Source organism: Furipterus horrens, unplaced genomic scaffold, assembly GCF_987537825.1.
Source record: "Furipterus horrens unplaced genomic scaffold, mFurHor1.1.pri manual_scaffold_7, whole genome shotgun sequence".
NCBI lineage: Eukaryota > Metazoa > Chordata > Mammalia > Chiroptera > Furipteridae > Furipterus > Furipterus horrens.
Window position 1 is genome coordinate 27,759,802 of NW_028327177.1, and position 26,445 is coordinate 27,786,246.

The 26,445-nt window shown below is 34.7% G+C and overlaps 1 protein-coding gene across 1 annotated transcript in view; it reads right to left on the bottom strand.

The window, feature by feature from the left end:
• The window catches only part of VPS13B (vacuolar protein sorting 13 homolog B), a 714,607-nt gene that overhangs the window by 414,287 nt on the left and 273,875 nt on the right, over positions 1-26,445 (bottom strand). Inside the window, exons 21-22 of the mRNA XM_090283521.1 lie at positions 25,849-25,996; positions 1,742-1,869 (exon numbers count right to left, since the gene is read on the bottom strand). Of these exons, the coding sequence (XP_090139647.1) occupies positions 1,742-1,869; positions 25,849-25,996 (276 nt within the window). The remainder of the gene's footprint in view (positions 1-1,741; positions 1,870-25,848; positions 25,997-26,445) is intronic.

Below are 26,445 nucleotides of genomic sequence, written 5' to 3' on the forward strand. Positions count from 1 at the left end.
ATAAACTAATTGAAATAAGAACAACTTATAGGGAAACAACAGTGGAGTGAATGAAGCCAAGAATCAAATCAATGATTTGGAACACAAGGAAGCAAAAAAACAACCAATCAGAACAATAAGAGAAAAGGATCCAAGAAAACAAGAATAGTGTAAGCAGACTCTGGGACACCTTCAAGCGTTCCAACATTTGCACCATAAGGGTGCTGAAGTAGAAGAGAAAGAACAAGAAATTGGAAATCTATTTGAAAAAATGAAAGAAAACTTCCCTAACTTGGTGAAAAAAGAAGACATGCAAGCCTAGGAAACACAGAGAGTCCCAAACAAGATGGATGCAAAAATGCCCACTCCAAGCCACATCATAATTAAAACGCCAAAGATTAAAGATAAAAGAGAGAATCTTAAAAGCAGCAAAAGAAAAGAAGTTAGTTACTTACAGGGAAAATGGGTGAAGAGGTGAGGGGATTAAGAAGGACAAGTAGGCAGTTACAGAACAGCCATGGGGATGTAAAGTACATCATAGGAAATGGAGTAGCCAAAGAACTTACACACATGGCTCATGGACATGAACAATGGTGTGGGATTGCCTGAGGGAGTGGGGGATGTTGGGTGGAGGGGAGCAAATGGGGAAAAAATGGGACAACTGTAATAGTATAATCAATAAAAAACAATTTAAAAAATAAATTAATGCACACTGTATGACAGTTGTCACAATACAATCTAACAACATTGTTTTGAATGAAGTCAAAGGCAACTAAGCACTACTAGAGCCATTGCACAGTGAAAACAAGAAAGCTTTTTGGCCAGCCCAATGTTATCTTGCAGTTTCTGTGGGTGAGGCATCATGTTATTATTTGTAGATCATTGATCTTGCTCCTCATGTGAGAGCAACTTTTTTTTTTTTTTTTGCATTTTTCTACATCTTAAACAGAACTGGAAGGCCCCAGTACTCAAGCAATATTTCTGTCTGGTACACATAAAATTCTATAAAAATGCTTTTGATATCAGTCGTTTATGTCTTATTCAAAGAGAAAAATTCTATACGAAAGCTTAAAAGGTGTAACTGCTGAGTTACTTAATTTCTGAGATTTAGTAAGCATTATTTGTGTATTTTCATCAGGTAAAACACTCTATTAAAGGAGGTTAATTCAATAAGAATAAATTATGAGTACTTAAAAGTAAAAATAAGAAGACAATTTAATTACAATAAAAAACTAAGTAGTTAAAATTATCATTTTCATATTTAATTTGTGATTATGTAGAAAAATATTTAGAAAACCATTTTATTTTTTAACATTTATTTTTATTCTTTATGCTATAACAGTTGTTTCTGCTTTTCTCCTTTATCCAACTTCCACCCAGCCCCACCTTCTCTCCTCCGTAAGTGAACCTCCATATTTTAATTCCAATTAAACTTTTATCTTAGTACTGAGGTAAGAATATAATCTGTACATTGAGCATTTAAAATCTTTCAAATAATACTTAAAAGAAATAAAAAGTGGAATAAATTGATTTTTAATTCAAGGAACATCTTGAAGTGTGTGCATTTTTATACCTATAGTAGAAAGAGCATGTGATATGTGTTTCATATAAATTTGTTAGTAATATGCGAAGTGCACCAATAGTTTTCACCTAAATTATGGAAATAAGATAGTTTACATGAGTGTTAGCAATGATAAAACTTTTACTGAAAGTTATAACGGGTCATAGAAGCTAAAACCATGATATTTCTAAGTTTTTTTACCTGCAGTGTGAGACTCTTCACGGCATTCCATACTGCTCCAATAAATTCTTTCATTCTTTCTTCAGGACTTTTACAGCCTTCAGTTATACTCAGCATGGCTTTCACAGGAACTGACAATGGTCTGGATTCTGAGTATAACAATACTAGTTATTTAACAGAAATGTACTTTATCGGTTTACAAAAATATACAGAAAATACTTTCAAGGTTATTTATTTCCTTGCTTGAAATTAAAACTATATGAGATTATAAAATATCATATTAGATCATTTTAACTTATACAATTACAGATACTTGCAACTATTCAAAAATAAAACGAATCTGTTAAAAGTCAGGAGGGTGTTGATACTGGTGATTCGAAGATGGCTTTTTGGAGCAACAGTAATTTTATTTATTGAATATTTGGATGTATTCACTTTGTGAAAATTGGGTTGTAACCCAAAAATCTGCCCATTTCTCAGTATAATATATATCAATAAAATCTTTACTTGAAGAAAAAGGAAATTCAACTACAAAGTACCCAATTCATCCAAAATTAAAAGCAAATGTGTCTTCCCATATGTGAATTTTCCTGATAACAAAAGTTTACCTATAGAATTCCTCAATTCTAAAAACTGACTTTGATGGTAACCAAAAGAAGCATGTGATAACATAAAAGGCATATTTATATATTAAATGTGATGTTCTATTCTCTATGTTATTAACATTTTTGTTCATCTAAAATAAAGAAATTAGAGATTTTCAACAATTTTTATAATGTAAACCGTGGTTACCTGTAAGGTGGGAAAAATGGAATCGATGAGTGGTATGGATGAGGGCATATTCAACTCTTTACTCCTTATACTTCAGAATTAAAAGTTTTACAACAATAAATTACCTATTATAACTTTAAAAACAAAACACACATTAATTTACTTTCTACTCATTTGAACTTTATTGCTTTCTTCTTATACATTACTAGTTATTAGAAGAACATGGTCACCTAAACTTATTGTAGAACTCTGCCAATTAAAATAACTGATTCAAAGGTAAACCGACCACACAAAAAGTGCCACATGGACGTTTATAGGAACGTTATACATAATTGCCAAAACTTGGGAGGCAACCAAGATGCTCTTCAGTAGAGGAATTGATAAATTGTGTTACATCCAGAAAATGGAGTATTATTCATCACTTCAGAGAAGTGAGCTATCAAACCATGAAAACACATGGAGGGTATTTAAAGTGTATTACTAAGTGAAAAAAGCTAGTCTGGAAAGGCTGCATACTGTATAATTCCAACTGTACAACACTGTGGGAAAGGCACAGTGGGGACAGTAAAAAGATCCATGGTCACCAGCAGTTAGGAAGCACAGAGGATTTTTAGGGCAGTGAAACTACTTCTGATGATTCTACATTGGTGGAACCTGTCAATATAAATCTGTCCGAACCTACAGAACGAACACCACCAGTAAACCTAATGTAAACTATGGACTTTGAGTGATTCTGATGTGTCAATATAGAATAAGTTCATAAATTATAACAATGCACTTCTTTGTATAAGGATGCTGATAACTGGAGATGCTATGCACTTGTGGGGGCATGGCACACAAGGGAAATCTCTGTACCTGCCCTTTAATTTTGCTATAAATCAAAAACTGCTCTAAAAAATAAATACTATAAAATGTTTAAAATACAGACCAAATTTTAAAATTATTTGAAACAATGAGTATCAAAGGTTTACACAGAAGTTGCTCATAATCAATTTTTCTAAATCTGATAGAGTATCAGTATTATATAAAGTTATTATTACAATTTAAAAATAAATCCATCTAACAAATGTTAACATTAACAAGAAGTTTCAACATGTTACATCACCATGAAGTAGTACTGAAAGTCACTACTAACCAAAAGAGCCACATGTTTATTATTGTAAATGCCATTGTCTCTAATATGATGATCTAATAAAAAATAATTAAAGGAGGCAATGTTCATTTCTGGAGAAAGTACTTTACTTAGAGTCAATCTGACTGACCGCTTCACTTGTGCCATTTGCCATAATACTTGGAGAAAGCAATTTAATCTAAGTGTGAGAATTTAATAATAATTATATCTGATGTCAAGAATAGTATTCACTTTAAAAATAATAATGTATATAAAAACATCTCATGAAAGTACTATACATATAAGGGAAAATGATTGAAAAAACTGACTATCATGTATAAAGAAGAACTTTACCAGATCTGAAACAATCTCCCTCCTTTTCTAGCACAATCAACCTACTGTTTTAGTTATACCATACATGCCATTTCCTCTGAGACACAGTCACTGATTTCACCGAATTAGATTTGGCCCTTCCTCTATAATCTCATAGAATGTTGATATCATTCTGTATAACACTTAGTTTTAATGATATAATAGTCAACATTTGAATATCTTTCCAAAAGTAGCAGTAGAACATAATTATCTGCTATAGCAATAAATGGCAGTGGTTAAAGGTCAATAAGGGAGGATGACTTCTAATAGAGAGTAACAATAAAGAAACTACTATAGCAATTTTTTCTTTAACCATAGGATATTTACCCATTAATTTACATGTTTACGTACTTTATTCAATATAGTGCTGATACTAAGACAGTATTCATGTCACTGAAATGACAATCCATGTATCCTTTATCTATTTATACAATGTAGCACCTTGAAATAGGATAGTGCTCAGTAAATACTGGTTGAATCATTCAATCAATATATTTTTTAAAAGAAAAATATCCAAATGTGTACTTTCTTGAAATCTTTTCCTAGTAGCATATTATTTGACATTTTTATCAAAAATGTAATTTTTATGATTTGTAATCATAAAAAGAAGAATCACCTAGAAGAAAAGTATGTTCATCCCTATTTTTCTTTTATGGTCCAAAAAAAAAAAAAATCAAGCTACTCAGCCACGTACTCATAGCCAAGACAATAATGTGCTGGGGGTAATTCTTAAACAGAGTTGAATTACTTAAAAAAATAAAATAAAAAGTCTCCTGAGAATAAACCATACAAACACAGGTTGTAGATCATCCTGAAGACGCAGCATCCTTCAAACAGTCATAAGCAGAGAGAAAATGGCTACCAAAGAGGGCCCAGAGGAAACAGAGTCTTCCTAAGAGATAAAGGCAGGAGTACTATGAGCTTGGGAAATAGAGAACTGCTTAAGTAGAACTTGAAGCAGGGTTAGAGAAATGTTTTATTACAATTTCAGAAAGCTAAACACTGAATAATGAATGCCAAGCAATCTAGAAGGGCATACTTTCCAGGTTCCTGTGCAGGAATCTGAAGAAGGAAGAAGGGTGAATCCCTCAGAATAGAAACCAGCCCTTGACACACAGTGATATATACAGTCTCACATTTCCTTAACTTGTCCACAAGGATATCAAAAAAGACTAGGATACAGTGTTAGCTGTTCATGACCTTAACGTGTTCTCTTAGCAATATATGGTACATTTTTGGAAATATTTTTGTTACACAATTAATATATGTTCATTGTGAATAATCAGAAAATGCAGCTCACCAAAAAGGCAGGCAGGCAGATATGCAGGAAGGGAGGAAGGAAATTAAAATATCCCATAATTTTAACATGAAAAAAAAAATCATTCAAAACTACTTAAGGAGCACCTAGCATGTTTTAGGATTCATGTTAGAAACTGGGAATACCATGGTGAACAAAACAGACACAGTCTCATCCATATATATTCATATATATATGGAAGTCATAACATTTTTCTTTAAGTCTTCAGTGGTGAAATTTCAGGCACCAGTGGGATAAATATACTTACACAAAGTTTTCTCAAAGTACAAACTTGCAATTAGGAAACCTAGCTATCACTTTTTATTCTACCAAATTCAAATTGTGTGATCTCAGAATCACTTCAACTATTTAGGTTTCAGTTTTCTTGTTCAGTACTTTTGGGCGGTAAACATTAAAGGCTGCCTAAATCTCACTGGGAAACCATGGAGTGGGACAGGAATTCTGCTGTCTGTTAAAGAAAGAAAAAGAGAGAAATACAGAGAGGAGGGGAAGAAAGGGGAAAGATGAGGAAGGAAGGATTGAGACACCATTGAGTAACACCATCTTGTTATAAGTAGGAAGACAAAGGTATGAACGTCTCTAGCATCTACCCTTCAAGTTATACCACAATGATCCACAGAGACCATTAATATTCTTTTACCCTGGCCTTATTTCCAAAATAAAAAAGAACAAAAACAAAAGGTTTGGGCTCCATACTTTCTTAGTGTGTGTACGCCCACAGTCAACAGTGCCGCCAGCAGAAATAACAGCACAGGGTAGAATATAAGCTATAGCACTTCCAGATAATATGATAAGATCTTAGAGGAGGCATTAAGAATTTTTAGGTTGGAAGAGGCAGTCTTTTCGCTTATAGCTGCCACAGTTGCCCAAGAAGGCATACTTTACACTCAGGACTAAGGTTCAATAAAAATCATATTACTCAAAGTGCAACTCTAAAGTAATGAAGCTGACTGTCATGTAGTAACATGAAATTGGTGTTAATATTTTATGTTCACCCTTCATAAGCACTTCACACAGTTTTCACTTGAACTTCAGTCTTTATAGTTAGAACTCTTGTAACTACAAAAATGAATGAGAAAACCTTGGATGATCAGATTGCTACTAGAATTTGACTGCTCACATGTTTTAGAGAGCAAAAAAGAATAAAGGAAGAGAGGAGGGGTAAGGAATCTTGTTCTTCACAAACTCAAAAAAATGTTTATTTATTGATTTGAGAGAGAGAGAGAGAAGATGTTAGGAGAATGAAAGAGACTGATTTGTTGTTCCACTTACATATGCATTCATTTGTTGACTCTTGTATGTGCCCTGACCAGGGATCAAACTCAACCTTGGTACATCGGGACAACTCTGTAAGCAAGTGCGCTGCCCTGCCAGGGCTATGCAATGTCCATTTACAATATACCAGGGTACTGTAGTAAGGCTGGAAAATGTGACACAATCCCTGTCCTCCAAGAGCTTTCACTCTAGAGGGAAGATATAAGCTTAATACAGCAGGTCTTCAAATAATGTTGATTTGTTGCCTCCTTATAAGGTTGATGAGGGGAAAAAAACAATTCCCAGTTGGGGCCGCTATCTGTGTGTCATTTCCATGTTCTCGCCATGCCTGCATGGATTTTCTCCAGGTATTCTGGGTTCCTCCCACATCCCAAAGATATGCACACTGGGTGAACTGGCATGCCTACATTGTCCCAGTCTGAGTGATCCTGTGACAAAAGGGCATCCTGTCCAGGGTGGGTCCGTCCTGGCACCCTGAACTGCTGGGAGAGGCTCCAGTGCCTGTGACAATGATCTGGAATAAGAGTCTTAGAAAATAATTATCTTATTCTTGTTATTAATCTTCCTTAAATGGATGTATGCATGGCTCACATTTATTCAGTGTTTATACTAAAACTGTTTTGGGTCTTTAGTTAGAAGTTTGGTGATGTTTTTGTAACCAGAAATATACCATAAGAACTTAATACTTGCTTATATCAATTAGCCTACAGTAAAACGGGTTCTGGTCTACATCATTTTTCTTAAAGTCATAGTTTTCAAGAACGTATGATAATTACATACTATAATTATCATAGTGTATGATGAATGCTAAGCTATATCATTAATATATTCTACAGAATCACTGGCTAATGCATTCAAATAATGTCAGGAAAGTATTTACAAAGGAGGTGAGAGAGTTGTGTTGAAAAGAAATTCTTAAGTCAAAGAAAATGAATTGCAGGCAGAAATAACAAGAATTGTTAAATTGGAGTGTATAATTGCAGTCATTTTAGCATCTATTAAGTCTGTAATTTTAAGTATTTGTTGAATGTTATTATTTTTCATTCCTTTAAATTTGTTTCAAATACTCAGAGAGAAACAGAGCTTAACTAAAGTTCCTACTTCTAAATCTATTTCTCTCATTGCCTGAACAGAAATGATGCCACAGAACCCAAACAAGAGTCAAATTCTTTTCTCAATACTGTCATCTTGAAAATTAAACACAAGTCTTGGGGACCCTGAATTTACTTTGCATTACTTTACTTCTTAACCAGCAGAATTAAGGATCAAAGATAAATTAAGTTCTTTATTTCTGCTACAGAAAAATAGTTACATTTTCCACACCTCATTACAGAACTGAAATATATGCCAGATACACATACATATATTACAAAATTGGATGAATACTATACAAACTAAGTGATCTTGGAAAGACCACATCCCTTCAGATCCCAACACTCACAGCCTCAATACCTAATTCTATCTTACAAACCCGAGGGTTACTATTGTACCTCCGATGCCCTTTATCTCTATTTACATCAGCCCCCAGGAGAAGCCCAAAATTCCAAGAACACCCCTCATCACCCAGACCCTCATTATCAAAGAGATCTGTTTAACCCCCACAAGACCCTATCTCTCATCCCACAACATTGAAATCTCTCCCATTCTACATCTTCAACACAATCTCCTACACTCTCCCAAAACTTTTCTCTAAACTTAGGCTTCATCTTCTTGTTCTAAAAAATCTGAGGACACTGCTTTCAGTGAAGTCCTCTTAAGCAGCTAATTTTTCCTTCTCATACACTGCCTACCACTGGGGCTAAACGTGGGGTAATTGGCTTCCTTGGTCCTCATTACCAGTTAAGAGTCTATTCTTGTACTTCCTCCCTAAAAAAAAAGCCTCATTTTGAATTTCCTATCATCCAACCACACACCCATCACCCCTTCTTATTGGAATAATCTGTCTGATCCTGAGGTCAGCACCCTCCCTCCTTCATTCTCTAAGAGATTTTCACTCCTGGATCACTGTCACTCTCCGTCAGAAAAAAACACGCTTGCTAAACAGTCCATCTCTTCACTCCACGACCCAGTCTGCAGCTGGACAAGCCGCTGGGGATGAGTCTCCGTGATAAGATGTAACCTAAGTTGAGGTGATGCATCTAAAGCTTTGAAGGCAAGTAAAAGCTGGTGTGCTTTCTTCACTTACCTCTTTGTTTAGCCACTGGCAAAAGGCAGAACATCCAAAGGACCAATGGTGTTAATAACGGTAAGATGCCTGAGTCACTGCTTGGAGGAAAACTACCGAAGTGAGAAACAGCAATGGATTTCCCTCGAACAAGAAATGCATTCTATTGTATCAAGTCACTGAGATTCTGTGCTTGTTTTTTAGAGCCACTGGACAACAGTGATTCATAGGACCTATCAGAGGTCGATCACAGCCATCTTCTTAAAACATTTTCTTCACTGCCTTCTGGAAAGCACTGCCTCTATGTTCCCCTCCAACATCACTGACAGCTCTGTTGTTTTTCATGCTGGTTCTTCATGTTTCAGACCTTTAAGTGTTTGAAGGACCAAGGATTCAGTCTTTGGGCCACTTCTCTCCTCTATAAACACCCTTTTCTTAGATGGCCTCACTCAATGGCAAGACTCTAAGTATCCTCTACATGGTGACGATTCCCAGGGTATAGTCTGGATCCATCTTCTAAACTCCAGACTTCTTATCTGTCTACTCAACATCCCTATTTAATAGGAATTTCAAACGTAACACAACCAAATAAAAACTCCCTCTGTCCCCACATGTTTCTTTTTATATTCTTTCAAGTCTCAGTAAATAGAAAATCCATCTTTACAACTTCCCAGTGGGGGGAAAAAGAACTGATCCCTCCTTTCTCTCACATATTACACATACAAATAACTGGCATAATTTTATTGGCTCTATCTCAAAACATACCTGAATTCGACCTTATGTCCTCTAGGGACACTATCCTCGTCCAACTTACCATGATACAGGAATATACTATAGCAATAGCCACGTGGCAACTAGACTATCTGTTTCAATACTTTCCTCCCTATAGTCTACTCTCAACACAGCACCCAGAGTGATGGATGTTAAAATAGCTGAAAGGGGGGCATATCATTCCTCTAATCAAAACCCTTCTGCATCATCCTATCTTACTCACTTTTAATAGTCAAAGTCCTTACAATGGCTTGTAATTTCCTACAGGACCTAGTTTCCCCATTGCCTTTTTTACTTCCCCTTCCATTCCTCTTCCCAGGGCTCTCTCTGCCCCAGCTAGACTGTCCTCCTTGCTGTTTCCTGAAGGAAAAAACACTGGCAAAAATATTAGGTTAAAGAACATAGTAGAAGAAGGATCATGTCCAACCCACCTTTCTCTCAATTCCCAATTTCCTCAAGTCTCTAAGAGATCTCACAAGGATTTAGGGATTTCAGCACAGCAGGACTAAAGGTAGACAGATGCTGATTTGTGAATCTTATTATATTACTATTCTTCCACTCGGTTGCTGTGGCCTGAAAAACACTTGAAAATGAGGTCAAGAAAAATGCTGACCTCTTCCAAGACTTATGAGCTACAGAAAAGTTGCTTAGGTCAATTCAAAACCTTCACTGAGTGCCTACTTATGCTAGAAGCTAAGGGGAAAGAAAAGGTTTATTAGACTGGAGTCATGCCTTTGAGGAGCTTATATTCAAATGAGGGAAACGGGTAACAGACTTACTAAATAGAGAAGCAGCACAGACCTACTTTAGAAAACTTTATCGTAATGTAGTAAATGTAATAATTGTAGAACTACTGCCTTTTTATGAGCTCCCAATCTTTTCTAACCCAAACATGTTTAGCTATGAAAAAGAAGATATTATTCATTCATATTCCTAATAATGATTTTTGGTAACACCAAAAAGAAATATACCTCTTGCAAAATGTAAGAAAAGGGTCAATTTTCATGTTCAAAAATAACCTAGATATGTACTTTGTATCCAATGCCAAGAGTACCAACATGTTGGAAATCTTCACTAGAATTAGGGTAACCAACGTTTCTGCCAAGATTCTTTCTCCTTTAGATCCATACTATAGACTACTCTTAACCATAGAATACAATTCAAGAATAGCATCTAAGGTAGATTTGCAAAGCCCTGTATAAGTTGGTCTTGCCTCTCTGACTGTTATTTTCCACTATTTCCACTAAAGAATCTCCACTCCAATTCATTATCTCACCTCTGCTGTTCTCATACAATCGAAGTGCTCCTTTTTTACTATTGCAATTCCTATCTATTTAAGATCTATTCAAGTTGAACCTCTTGACTGAAAACTTTTCCAATTCCTAAAGTCAATAGTTATGGCTCTTTCCCCTAAATCTTCTTCAGTTATATAAAGCTACGCAACTGAACGCAGAATTTTTTCTCTCCAGCTAGAACCTAAAGTTCATTAGAACAGAAGCCGTGTCATATACTACTTCCAATTTCTCAAAGCATTTAGCATAGAGTTAAGAATACTGCAAGACCTCATGGTTATATTTGACTAAAGATTAAATTTTGCTTCAATATCATGGTTGTATCTGGACTATCATCATAATTCAACATTTATAAACATATCAAAATTTCTGACATAGCAGGAATACTCTAAAAGATTACATGCACAAATGTAAAATGTACCAAACGCTAAAAACTTCTCCTAAATAATTGAAAAGTATCCCTGGGAAATGTAGTGACAGGTATAAAAAGTTACATGAGAAAAATTTAAATCAATTAAAGGACAGGGTACAAAAAAGATTAAGAAATATGACTGTTAAGCCTTAAATAAAAATAATAAAGAAAAAGGGGTTTCATTCATTCATACAATAATTACTTACTACATATTTGCTCAATGCCAGAAACAATTGTTAGGTTCTAGGAAAATTAAACAAGTCAGATATGATCCCTGATATACTTTCCAGATGAAGAGATACAAAAAAGAATGGAAAACTATGATAAGTGTTAAAGAAAAGAGTAGTGGAAGGTAGGAAATTTTGGGGGCACAGCATAGACCTATTTTAACACGTTGCATAAGAGGTATTTAAATGCATTTTAGAAATGATGAGAATTCTCGCCACCTGTACGCAATGTGTTAAGAAGACTGAATAGGGAAGGTTTCTTTACAAAATGACAACAATTAAATGAAGACTTAGAATATGAAAAATACATAGCTATGAAACAAGCAATGGAAACAGTAGAAAAAGTAGAGGTAAAAGAATCTAGGCAAGAAAAGCACAGACTGTTTGAAGAAATAAAAGAGGATGAGTGTAAGAAAAAATGACAAAAGATGGAATGGAAGAACGTGACACAAACTTGACCAGGTCAAACTATGTAGGCCATGTTAGGGAGTTTAGGTTTTAAGTGCAATAAAAAGTCATGAAGTGTTTTAAGCACAGAATAAAATAATTCAATTTAGATTTTTAATAAGAAGACTTGCTGTCATCTGCAAAATGAATTATAGTAACTGAGATCAGATGATGAGGTAATCTGCAATCGACACCAGTGAGACTAGTTAGGATAGCCTTACATTATTCTGTACAACAAAATGTGTGGCTCTGACTAGGGTTGGTGCATGCAAACAGTCAGGAACAAAAAGATTCAACATAGAGGCAGAAATGGACAGGAAAAGGAGACACCTAGAATAAATCCTCAGTTTCAGCCTTAAGTAACATGATGAGTGGTGGTGGAGAGAGAGACGCAGTTGAACAGATTTCATACATGTTAGGCTTTGTGTGGCCTCTCTAACATGTTCTAAACAGAGATATCCAGGCAATAGGGCATGAGACAACCTAAAAAAAATTTTTTTTAAATAAAAAAAGACTTGCATAACAAAGCAAGTCAGTTAAAACAAATGTAGAATAGGAAGAGCATCAGTGTGAAATAAATGTTATGCAGGCATGAATGTAAATATTAGGTTTTAAGGCAACTTTAAAACCATTAAGATCAAACAGAGAAAAAATAAAATAAAATTACACTTGAGGATCAGAAGCCAATAGATGAAATAAGCTTCACCTTGCTTGAAGCTTATACTTTCCCTTTTAAAATGCAAACATATAAAAAGTGATCTTTACTTTCTATCAGAATTGTGTTTTAGTATTTTAGAGAACTTTCACATATCTTACTTTATTTAAGTCCTATATTTAAGTCTTATAAGAAGACTTAAATCTGTGAGCTATTATTGAGTATACTTATTATCACTATATACATGAAGAAAATGTGATTTAGGTTAGCTTGAGACATAGGACTAAGGTCAAAACCTAGGTTTTTTGGTCCCCAGTCTATTGGTTTTTCTACCGTATCTTCCTAAATCTTGATCTATATTTTACACCAATCATCACTTTATTTGCAACTTTACTTGGCAATATAAATTTAAGTTGAAGAAAAAGTGACCTTTGTATAATAATACTATTTTTAAACTTCTGCAGTTTAGATAATATATAAAGCTTTAAGCAACTTGCCATAAAAACTGCAATAATGCTTGAGACTTTTCATCAAATACAAACTACATTTGATAGTATCGCTCCTGAAAGCCCCTTGGGAAATAATGGCTTTTGGATTCTGCAAGTCAGCGTGACATGGCATGCAAAATTGCATCTCATGCTGAGCCAACCAGGAAAATATATGTCATCACTATGTGACATTCAGAATTTCATCTGGAAACTATAATCTTGTTCTGACTGCTACAAAGGGGAGGCGGGAGAGGCTGCATACAAAATAATTTGGTTGAATTTTTTGCTGAATTCTTGCCAGTTCATGTAAAAACTAGAAGAACTAGAAAAACTCTATATTCAAAAACTTTCAATGTACTTATTATCATCACAATGTGCTCTCAAACAACTTGAAAGTTAGCTGACAGTTTAAGGCCTATGTTAACTCAAATTAATCTCTAGGAAAAAATATTCACAATAAAGCAAAGTTACAAAATAAATAAATTGTGTAAAGCAAAATTCTATTGTTCAGAATTGTACACAATGAAACACTTCCTAATTCCTCTCCCCTAACTGAACAAACTATAGGTTAATAAACAAACAAGAACCTCTTATAAAGTCTACACTCTATCTTACAAATATCAAGACTTTCTATTCTAGATTTACCCCTGTTCCCCAGTTCATGTGTAACGACACCTTCATAACCCATTTACTTTATTCCTACCAAAACAGAAATGTGTGAATGCAGTTTAGTCTAAGTATTTTAATATTATATAGTCAAAATGTTGTATTTTAAACCTTCTGTAATTTTAAAATGAATAATTAGTAGACATAAACTGGGATAGACTCTCAAAAATTATCCCCAGGAACCATGTTTCTGCTACCCCTATATTTTCTGGTGTGACATCTCATACCCCTGAACACAGAGGTGGATATATGGCCCAACGTGGGCTGCCATGGGGCAAATCATTAGTATCTAACTTCCCTGACCCAGTGATTGTCCAAGATCCATGACTGGCCAAACAAAACCCTTCTCAGGTATGTTTTCCACAGGTACTGGATCTGGTCTGTTACTCATTGATCATAGAGAGTTACATATGTGAGTCCAGAAGTGCCATAGCTATGTACCCTGCTAGATCAAGAAACCTATGTTCAGTAAGAGAAAATTAAGCCATCATGAAAAGATGGAGTCCTGATGATGTGGAGTCTGATTCTAGGTCATTCCAAATAAAAGATCTCTCTTTGCCTTTTTTACCACTTTGACTATGGGAATCGGTAAGTATTCCTGACTTTCTTTTTAACTTTAAATCATATGAATACAGTTTCTGTCTCTTGCGGTAAGAGAGTCCTTTCTAATTTAATGGGTAAATGGGGGATAAATGGTGATGGAAGGAGACTTGATGCTGGGTGGTAAACCATAGAATATACAGATTATGTATTACAGAATTGTACACCTAAAACCAATTTAATTTTATGAACCAATGCCTTTCCAATAAATTTAATAAAAAATTTAAAAACAAAAAAATATAAGTATGTCTTCCCTAGTAAAGGAATCACCTATTAATTAGGGGGAAAACATGGCAATATGTTAGTAGTGGCACCTACGCAGTCCTTTCAATACACAGCCTGCATAAGCTCCAAAATGCTTACTCATATCTTTGGGATTACCTCCCCATATCCCAGACTTACGTCCTCAAGACCATTCCACCTCACTGCCCATTTAGGTTATCAGCCTCTCACTCCTTTCATTACCATATTCAGTGATCATTATCCAGGTGAATCCTGCCTAAGGCTGCATATTTGGAGATGCCATTGATTTTTTAAATCCTCTAATCTTTCCTCTAGCCCCAGAACATTTCTTGACTTATGTTAGCCAATACTTTTCTCAGTTTACCTTGGCTTCTTGGGACCCTCCAATATGGAACTCCAATATGAGAGACTTTCTCTAGGCAACCCTAAAACTTCCAAATAATAACACACAATACAGAAGAGTCTACCAGATATGTGGTACACAAAACTACAAGACTACCTATTGAGCTATTGTGGGGAAATATGAAAATATCTACTCATTTTTACTTCTATCTAAAAATAAGAAAAACACTGTAAATTTTAGTAAAGTAGAATGACATTTAGACCGCATGGGATAAGGCCACAGATAACACTATGCTAAGTATACTGAAGGAAAAGTAGAGTTTCAATAACAAGGAAATGGCAAGGGCCCTTGATTCTTTCATTTTTGATCACTTAATAGTGGCTTATTACAAGTTACTTATATATGCACATTTAATGAGATTTATAAATTTTAATTAAATTAATCTTCACAATTTGGATAGTCTTAAAATATTCCTGTAGCCCTGGCTGGACAGATCATTTGGTTAGAGCATTGTCTGAATATGCCAGGGTTGCAGGTTTGATCCCCAATTAGAGCACATAAGAGAATCAACCAATGAATGCATAAATGATTGGAACAACAAATGGATGTTTCTCTCTCTCTCTCTCTCTCTCCCCTTAACCCACCCAATCAACTAATAGAATTTTTTTAAAAAAGATCCCTGTAAGAAACATACCCAAACATATGTATTGAAGATACCACAAAATTATTTAAAAGAAAAAGGCAACACCTCTCCATTAATTTGGAAGAATATTTTATTTATACAAGAAAGATGGAAATTTATTATCCTGATGTCAACAAAGACTTCACGAAACGGATGGGACTGAAAAATAAGTGCACTGAGTGCATCAATGATTCTGTGTTCCCTCTTGGATCTATGTATATCAGTCAAGTGGCTATTCAATTATGTTAGCACTAAAATCAACAATTAAACTGAATGAAAACTAAACCTTTAAAAGTTACCATAACAAAGTATTAAACTTTATTTTAAGTATTTAATATAATATTACTCTCATATCAGAATCATAAGATTTAAATGTTAATTAAAATTATCTGGTACGTTTAATATATTAATATAGTAAAACATATTTAATACATAAGTCAATAAATGATATACTCTTGATACTTGCTCAGAAATTTTTACTAATAGGAATTCACTAAGAAAAAGTTTGAAATTACTACTGTAATAATGAACTATTTTCAAATAACTTCTGTTCTCTGTAATTGTTCTAATTCATTCTATTTAGTAATGCTTTTAACATAATATAAATCTGCCTCAGCTGTGTTCAAGGAAACCAAAACAGTGGTTTTGTTTGTTTTTTCTCCTTTGTTTTATTTTGAGCCAGGCTTGGGCCAGGACATATAAAAGGAGAAGAAGTAAGCTCATGATAACAGTAATAAAAATAAAATAACTCCAATAGGACATTGAATTTAAAAGTAATTTCTCAACATTAAAATAATTTCTCTTCTAAAGCTATCTCCTTTTTTCCTTTCAAAAAATTCAGTAGTCTATATTCTACTTTCAAAGTAAAAATTGTAGTAAAACTTGAACATATTAAAACAAACCATGCATAAATAAATCTTCTGCTTTACAGTCCGAGACAAAATAAAAAATGAGCCAAGAAAATAGAAAATAACTTTTAAAAATTAAATATGAAATAATTACTTGAAATATGAGGTCCCAAGTAGGAAAAATAACATGTTTATGCTATACAAATTGTAGCAATTTAAAATTAAAAGTCAATAAACCTAGTTTGCTTAACAAACTGAACACACTCTTAAAATTAATCAATAAATACTAAATATAAGACATTCTGTCAAGCACACTAGGAGATACTAAAATGGTATAAATTATATTTCTTTATGAGCTGAATATTTACTAAAGGAGTCCTCATATGAAAACACTGGTCATGAAAGAAATTCAGGTATGTGGTAGTGCCAAGTGAGTAGCACAATTATCTGATATGTGTATAAAAAATTATCATTCAAATAATCAAGGAATGTTTCATTAAATATGAACAGAAATCTAAGTGTTAAGGAACTCTAGTCTATGGCTACAACCATTTAGAATAAGGCTGATATATCACAATATCAGGTGGCATCTGTTGAAATCCTTTTGAAAATTAAGCTCAGAATTGTTGTCTAAATATAAATTATGCTCATTGCCCAGAATAGTATAGAAAACAACTTATAATTTGAATATTAAGTATCATTTTAAGCTCTACAGGCTACTTATACTTTTCAATAAATTTTAGGATTAGAAATAAAAATAATTTTTCTTACAAAGAACAAAAGGGAAAAATACCCAGTTTTTTAAAATTCTTCACCCAAGGATATGTTTAATGGTTTGAGAGAGAGAGGAAGGGAGAGAAAGAAAGGAAGAGAGAAACATCAATCAGCTGCCTCTTGTACACACTCCAACAAGGATCAAACCTGCAACTCAGGTATGTGCCCTAACCAGGAATCCAGTCCTCAGCCTTTTGGTGTACGGGATGATGCTAGGGCAAGAAAACAATTTAATAACTCTATATCTTTATTAACAGCTCTGATTATTTTCTGAATGGTATTTGCAAGTTGTTTATTTTAGATGTACTTCATTAGATATACTTCTTTTCATTTTAAGCCTTTTTCTGTTCAAAGAGGGAAATATTATTTAAACCACATTTTATCTCTGACAGAATAAAATCAATTGTATATTATGCAATGGTGTCTACTCTCGTGTTTTAATCTTTTCCAATATAATTAAATATCTAATCACACAAGAATGAAACTTTATGTTAAACTATATGATTAAAGTGAGCAACTTCTAATATACAAAAATTCACAAAAATATATTCCTTGTATATTAATACTAATTTTACATTAAGAATATACTTGTTCAAAATTCAAACATAATCAAATTAAGAATGACTCAAACTCTTTTAGACAAATAATTATGTTGCTGTGACCTATTTTATGTATAATCCACAATTCTAAAAAAAATTAAAAGATGTCCAAAATAGATACATCAGTGCATTCAGGAGCAATTATTACTAGTAAAAATTGAAAACCTCCCCACTTGAAACCATCCTATGAACATACTACTTCCTGTAGATAGAATTATTTTTTTTAAACTTGAAGAAATTTCAAATTTTGAGTAACATATTAAACTGCTTTTAAAATAACACAGAGGGCAAAGTGGGAAAAATTGGGACACATGTAATAAAATAACAATAAAATATTTTAAAAACCAGAAGGTATAGTGTAATGTCATGTCTAATTTTTTTAGAAGGAATATATCCTTATATGTGAGAAACAAGGGGCTTACTTTGAAAAATTATACATTTCCTAATCTCTTACACTTTCTGAAACAATGCAAGGAAAACAATACTTATCCTGCATATATATTTGGTTGCAATGAGAAAATTAAATTGACCTATTATGATACATATTCTTATCTTCTTACTTCTGATTCAGAGGAAAGGGCAATTCTCCTGACCATTAAAACATACATCTATTTATGTTCTTCTTCATCTCTGATCTCATTCTATACATTACCACCAACTTTACTGCATCCCCAATTTTTCCTTCTCTCCTCTTCACTTCACTACAGCTGTAGGCATACCCAAGTGCCTGCACAGTCAGATTTCTTGAAAGAATGTTTTTACATAGGCTTTCTCTATGAGCTCAATTCTGATTCATTCCCTAACTAATAAAGCTCCTCTGGCCACATGACTTGGGTCAAGTGAATATTTTAAGCCTCACTGTTCTTATGACTTTTACCACATATCATGCAGTTACCTACCATCATCGCCTTGACACTCTTTTCAATTATCTCTCTCTCTCTCTCTCTCTCTCAAATCTTTGTCGCCTACTTCTCAGAATGATGCTTCTCAATGTCTTCCATTGGCTCTTCTCTCCTTACCCTTTAATGAAAAGTTGCTCAGAATTTATATTGGGTTTTCTTCTTATCTCGCTGTGTATGGTTTCCCTGAGAGATCACATAGGGTCTGTGGCTTTTACTATGATCCATACATTGATGACTCCCACCCACACTCACACCTCTCATTGTGAAAAATCTAGGTCACAACTCAGACATGAAAACACTTCACCAGCTTTGTCTTCTGATATCCCCACTAATAGGAAAATATTTATTTTCAAATTTTCTTCTAAAACTCCACTAGTGATATTCCATGTTAAGTTACTGTGGCAGAGACAGCCAAATCACCTCTAATATCCACTCTCCCTTTCTTTCTTAGGATCCACATGTTTTGGCCAGGAATACAGACTTAAAGAATACAAACTATATTTCTGAGATCTCTATGTAGCTAAATATAATCATGTAGCTAGCAACTGGCTAAAAGTGTAAGCAAAAGTGGTCTGCACCTTCTGCAGTTTTTAAAGAGATGGGGAGTTCCCCTTCTTCACTCATTTCTGCTCACTGAAATGCAGATATGATAAACCACTGAAGTATATCCATGTGAACCATAAGGCAAGTCTGGCGACTGAGGCCACCCATAATGGAATACGAAAGTACCTGATACTGGAGAGCTCTAACGCCTTGGAATACCTACCCAAGCTTTCATATGAGAAACAAATAAAATTCGATCTTGTTTAAACCACTGTTACTGAGGATTTTCTGATATTTTCAGCCAAACTTAACTCAATCTTAAATATTATAGCTACATTACTGAACTCTTGCTTAGTTTAAAAATACGACATTTTGTAATGAGATCAGAAAAAAAATACAATTAGAAATAGTCTACCTAATCACTCAAGTTCATTATCAAAAGAAAGATTTTTTTTAAAAAGTCTGAAACCTTCACTATCTGTAATATAAACAAAGTGGTTTTTAAACTTTCAGGATTTGTAATATTTCTCTTTGAGAACTAAATTAGATAGAATTTCCATATGCCTGACAAAAAATTTAGATATCTGAAACATAAATTTTTTATTAGAAGCATCAATGACTCTGAGATATATTTAAAGATATATTAAGAAACAAACAAAAAAATATGCCAATAGTAGGGTTCCACTTTTGAGTCTTATTGAAAAACTTAGCTGCACTATCAAAGTGATACCCAATTAAAGAGAGGCAGAGCCTCCCCTGCTCATCACACAGTTAAGTACATCCATGTCAGTAGCTCTGATGCGAAAGTCTTCACTCTATTAGTCCTTAAAACTTAGAACAATTCCTTGACCAAAAAGAAGGAAGAGGAGGAGGAGGAGGAGGAGGAGGAGGAGGAGGAGGAGGAGGAGGAGGAGGAGGAGGAGGAAGAGGAGGAGGAGAAGGAAAAGAAGAGAATAAAGAGGAGCAGGAGGGGGAGGAAGAAAAGAAGAAAACACACTGAACTTGGCTGCTCATACATTAGGTATTAGGGAAAATAGTAGATGACTGAATTTGCATAGACCCTACTTTTAGGGCTGGTTATGTCATTAAGGAATGAGAAAAGGCAACTGATAATAACAGAATGACTACTGTAATCTGGAACTTTCATTGAAATTCTCACTAAATATTTTTAACCACGGATAAGTTTCTTGACCTCTTTATGATTCAATCTCCTTAATTATAAAGTGAAAGGGTTATATTAAATAACTTGAGAGTGACAGAGAGAGAGAGAGAGAGAGAGAGAGAGAGAGAGAGAGAGAGAGAGAGAGAGAGAGACTGATTCATCCCCATATAATTTTTTCAGATATCCACATGGCTCATTCCCTTACTTGCCTCAAGTAGCTGGTAATTTGAACTTTCAGTGAAACCTAACTAATACTCATCCTACAGTTCACTAAAAGTCTGTAGATTTTTATTCTCTTGCTATGTCTTCAAATTTATTGATTTCTTCTTCTGCAGTATCTACTCTAGTGCTATTTCTATCCAGGGAGTTTCTCGTTTCAGATTTTTCATCTCTAGAGTTGGGCTTGGTTCCATTTCTCTGTAAAATGTATTCATATTTTCTTAAATACCTGAATACAGTTTTAATACCTGTTCTATTGTACAAGTATTGAACACACTTGCTGATTCCATTATCTATGTCATTTCTCAATTTATTTCTGTTATTTTTTTTTCCTGGTCAAAACTTTCCTGATTCTTTGCATCTCTAGTAGTTTTTCTTGTTGTTGTGTTTTTCTTTCTATTGAATTTATTGGGGTGACATTGGTTAATGAAATTTTATCGGTTTCAGGTGTACCATTCTATAATCCATCATCTGTATATTGTATTGAATGGATGACGTTGTGATTTTTAAGTTGTTACATGTCTGTATCTTGTTGTATTCCTATTAACAGCACTGGGTTTCCTTTTGCCAGCAGTTAACTTATTCACAGTTTTAGTTCCTTACTTTAAGCTTGTTAAAGGTGGATCTAGGTTAGCCTTTACTCTATGGAAAGTTTAGCTACACTACTAAGGCATGCCTCCCTGGGTTCTCTACAAAGATTTGAATGACTGATAAGAAGTGTATATGGTGGACAGGAGGAACCTGAATGACTTCCAGCCCTGTGTGAGCTCTGATAATCACTCAGATCACAGCTCCTTGGTCATCATATGCCCCATGTGTCTTACTCTTTAGTAAATGCTCAAGGACAACTCTATTGTTGTTTTCTGAAACTCTTTTGCTAAATGTCTTTCTCTCTGGCATTTTGTCCCCTAATTTCCAGTCATCTCTGCTTCCTTATACTTCATCCCCTCTGCTTCCAAAACTTCAATTCAGCAAGGCAGTTGAGCTCACTTTGATATCTCCCGCCCTGCTCTATGGTCTGGAGTGTGTCTTCAGACAGAAAGCCAGGGCAATCCTAGGCCTTACCTCATTCATTGCCCTTCTATGAGGAATCACAGTCCTATACTGCCAGTTGTCTAATGTCTACAAACTTCTTTTTCTCCCACATATTCTGACCAGTATGTTATTTACAGCAGGAATATAAATCTAGTCCCTGTTACTCCATAATGGTCAGAAGCTATAAAGTTCCACGCTATTAATTTGTGGTATTAGCTCTTAAAATTTACATCATTAATTATCACATTATTATTATTTTAAAAGTATTTGAAGAGTCGAATTAAAAGGCTTTCTATTATTTTAACTGTGTACTTAACAGAGCCTTAAACTTGATGATAATGGATAGTATTTTTCAAAGCTATCATTTATGGAGTATCCTGCTTTTTCATCTCCATTACAGACTTTTGTCAAAAGCCCCAAATTAATGTTCATAAGGTTTCCAAAATACTGGGTACACAGATGTCATACCTTTTAGGGTTTCCTTGTTTTGAAGGGTATTCAGATTCTCTAGAAGATTATTTAGAATTTTGTAATAATATATTATCTTCATGTGAAACATGATTTTATTCTGGTGTGGCCTGCCCTGCATGCTTATATTACTAAAATAGTGCTGTTCTACTGTCAATACATTTCCAGTCATTAATCACATGTTCCCACTGCAGCCAGCTACTTTGCACTGGTTGAGATTGGAAGAAGATGTCTGCTTCATGTTGAATAATTAAAAAACCAAAATCCAGCCCAGTGCATTATCAGCTAGCTTTATATTACATAAATTGTTGGGGATGAACTTAAGACCAACATGGGACCTTCGGTTTAATAAGAATTTGGACAAAATGATACTAACATTTCTCCACTGTAAATTTCAGTTAAAAAATTCAAATGTGTATTTAACAACAATGTGAATATACTTAATGCTACTGAACTGTACACTTAAAAAGGCCAATATGCAAAAAGTAAAACAAAAACAACAAAGATGTATAAAGGCTATGATTACCTTACCAAATCATTACAGTCCATGATGCAATGTAACTAATAATAAAAACAATGATAACTACATTAAAAAGTAGGTAAAAATACAAAGGACTTACAAAACATATTTAATCTAAAACCAAATAGGAACTGTATACGCTAATTAAAAATAAAACAAAAATATTTGAAACTTAAGTCTAATTCAGGCATATGGTGGGCACAGAGCATTCTCAAGAAAGGAGAGAGCACTACTACCAAGGTTACCAGAAAAGGAAAACTGATGAGCATGCAAGGGGAAAGACGTATAAGCCGTGAAGAATATGTTACACCCAGGGGTTTTTACCTCCTGTAAATGCTCCCAGTGCCAAAACAAGGCCAGCACAGGCATCAGTTTGATAACCGTTCCTTTTTACACTAGCTTGAGTAAGAATCTATATTTGGTGAAGTACTGATATACTTGCCTATAAGGAGAATACCTATCATATATCTAACCTAAGTGTTTGAGAGACAGAAAAAGCAAATACCACAACTCAAAAGCAAGAAACCACAGTTCACATGGTAATTTGAAATAAAGAACAATGTGTTGTTTATATATATATATTTTCATATTCTATAAAGTAGTAATTAATGATAGAAAGCTATGTTTGAGTTTTACTACTTTTCTCAGTATAAAATTAATTTCTTTTAAAAATGGAAAAGTATAAGAAAGCAAAATAAATCTCAGATATTAACTGATATCATTTGTGAATTGATACATAACTGATATGGGATGTGACTTTAGATATAAAACTCCTCCATGCATAGAAAATGCGTATTTTTCTAAAATCTATGACGTTTTCTATATAGTTCTATGTCATATACTTTCATGTAAATGGTAAGCATTTTCTGTCACCTTTACCCACCCTTAACAATTACTGTAAGTCAATCATCAAGTGTGATTTAAAGAACAGGACTAAATAGTAAAGTAGGAGGCCAGAATAAGTGGTTAACTGCATATAAAATTAAATGTATTTTTATTAACTGATACTTAGTGGGTATTTATTTTATTTCGTCGTCGGCAGCCGTCCGTCTCAAGAGACGATGGTGTAGCTTCTTAAGAGTCTATCTGCACCGCCGAGAATGGCTGTGCAGTCCGACTCGGGAGTGACACGGTATCTGTCTCCTCCCGTGTTAAATCGACATCTTGCGATGACGCTGGAGTGTCCTCTCCAGTGAAGCTGAAGCTACAGAGCCTGGGCAGGGTGATGTGGAGGGTCTGCTGTTGCCCATACCCGTCCGTCTCGAGAGGCGATGGTGTAGCTTCTTAAAAGTCCCTGGCTGGTTTGGCTCAGTGGATTGAGCGTCGGCCTGCGAGCTAAGTGTCGCTGGTTCGATCTTCCAGTCAGGGCATATCAGAGAAGGAAAACTCTGACTCCAAAAAACCTCCGCTGCCTTGCGGCATACCTCTTCAGGGGAAAGGTTAAGGGAGTAAACCCCGACAGAAAATCCGGAGCCGGAGTCCCTAAGGCGGTTTGACGTTGTAGTCAACACCGGCAACTCCTGCGGCGCACCTGAAGCCAAGCTGTATTGACTCCGTCTTTCCCTTGGACCCTTCAGCTGCGAAGAGAGAGGGGGTCTGCTGCATGGGCAACAGCAGACCCTCCATATCACCCTGCCCAGGCTCTGTAGCTTCAGCTTCACTGGAGAGGACACTCCAGCGTCATCGCAAGATGTCGATTCAACACGGGAGGAGACAGATACCGTGTCATTCCCGAGTCGGACTGCACAGCCATTCTCGGGGTGCAGATAGACTTTTATTTTATTTAGAGGTGATATTTATAAGTCTTTAAGTAAATCACCAATTAATGAGATCTAAAATCTAAAATGTAGCATAGTAACTAAAGGAAAAAAATATCTAATTTTATATTAAAAATTCAAAACAAGTTACAGATAATCTTCCTATAATACAATAACTAAGCATAGGTGTTTTTATCAATTAATAAAGGAAATCTCAACAGAGTAAAAGTCTGTGGGTACTGACAGGTGAAAAATATAATAATTCTATAAAATAAACACAGCATCTTGTTTTAGGAAAGTAACAGAGCACAGAATAATAGTTATATATAATAATTCTATAAAATAAACGCAGCATCTTGTTTTAGGAAAGTAACAGAGCACAGAATAATAGTTATATATAAAACTCCACAAATATGTATATTAGCATAGTTGCTGTTGTTAAATGTGAAGAAAATAATATTAACTTTTTCTCTAAACCACAAATATTAGTTTGAACTTCCTTACGCATACAATAATATTTTAATTTCCTTAAGGGCAAGCATCATGTCTTATTAATATTTCTACCCTCAATATCACAACAGTCTTGCCCATTTTAGACATTCAATAAGTGGGTTTTGATTTACTGGAAATATAAAACTTTTTTCAATATGATTGGTAATATGAGTTATATAAAATGATGATGAGTATCTAAGGAAAAATACCAAATCACCTAAAGATAGGTGGTCCATCATGACAAACATTAGAAATTAAGAAGAAAAACAATTAAAATGAAATCATATAGTGCTTTTCTCATTACGCAAAATAAATTTAAAAATGTTTTATGGAAGACAATGTATGTTTTATATTTGCACGGACAGCCTAGCTGAGAAAGTGAGAGAAGGGGAAGGAAAGAAGATTAATATGTACTGTCATTTGCAATAATTCACGTTAAAAAGGAACATACTACCGGGAGACAATTCTACAAGGGTCTCTTGTGTTTTTGCATGTCTTAAAAGTAGAGGTGATGAGTGTCTTTGTTTCTAATTGTGTTTCTGAGGTATTTGTACAGCATACAGCCTCAGAAGACAGAAATATTATATCCTCCTCCAGAGTCATGGGCATGTTTACTCTCAGTCTTGGAAGGTACACAAAATGCATCCCTCTAGAGAAAACGGCAGGCACGCTTTCTACCCAGTAGGTTCCTTCAATCGAGGGTCCCTCTCCTGTAATGTAAACCACTGCATACAGGTATTACCTGGCCCCTCTTCGTGATACACCAAGTAAATTATGCTTAGGGCAGAGTCACAAGAAAATGCTACCCCTTTTGTTACTCCTAATGCTGTAAATAATAAAGTCCTTTGTCTCCTTTCCAGGAGCCTCCTGTCTCTGTTAAGTGTTCATGAAACTGTGGCCCAGATAATTTGATAATTTGTTACCTTGGAGGTTGGGTAAAATCACAGACCCTTTAGAGTTCTTGACACATACCTGTTATTGTTTTTGTTTTTACAGGGCTGCTGGCATATTCAGAGGCCTGATATGACTGTTGCTTTGCCAAGGGCGCACTTCCAACAGATGTCTCATCTTCTTTCCTTCTGCTAATTGGCATAACAAGAGGAACAGCTATCACAGGCTGCTAGAGAGAGTCAAATGAAAACGGAATTATTTACTACTTCATAAGGAGTGAAGTTTTAACATAGGGTCATTGAGGAAAGTCCTTAACAAGTTGGGGTTTTATTACTATGATTTTTATTGTTTACACTATTACAGATATAGCCATCTCCCCCCTGCCGCTTTTGCTCCCCGTTCCCTCTGGCCATCACCACACTGTTGTCCATGCCCATGAGTTACACATATAAGTTCTAATTCCTTCACCTTCTTTCATCCAGAATCCTCCTCCATTCTCCCCTCTGACAGCTGTCAGTCTATTCCATATATGTATGCCTCTGTTTCCATTTTGTTTATTAGTTTATTACATCATTTAATAAATCCAACAACCAATTAATCTCTCCCATCCTCTCTCTCCTCTCTCTCTCACACACACACACAAACAGAAAGACACTTTAAATTATAAATTACAATTCT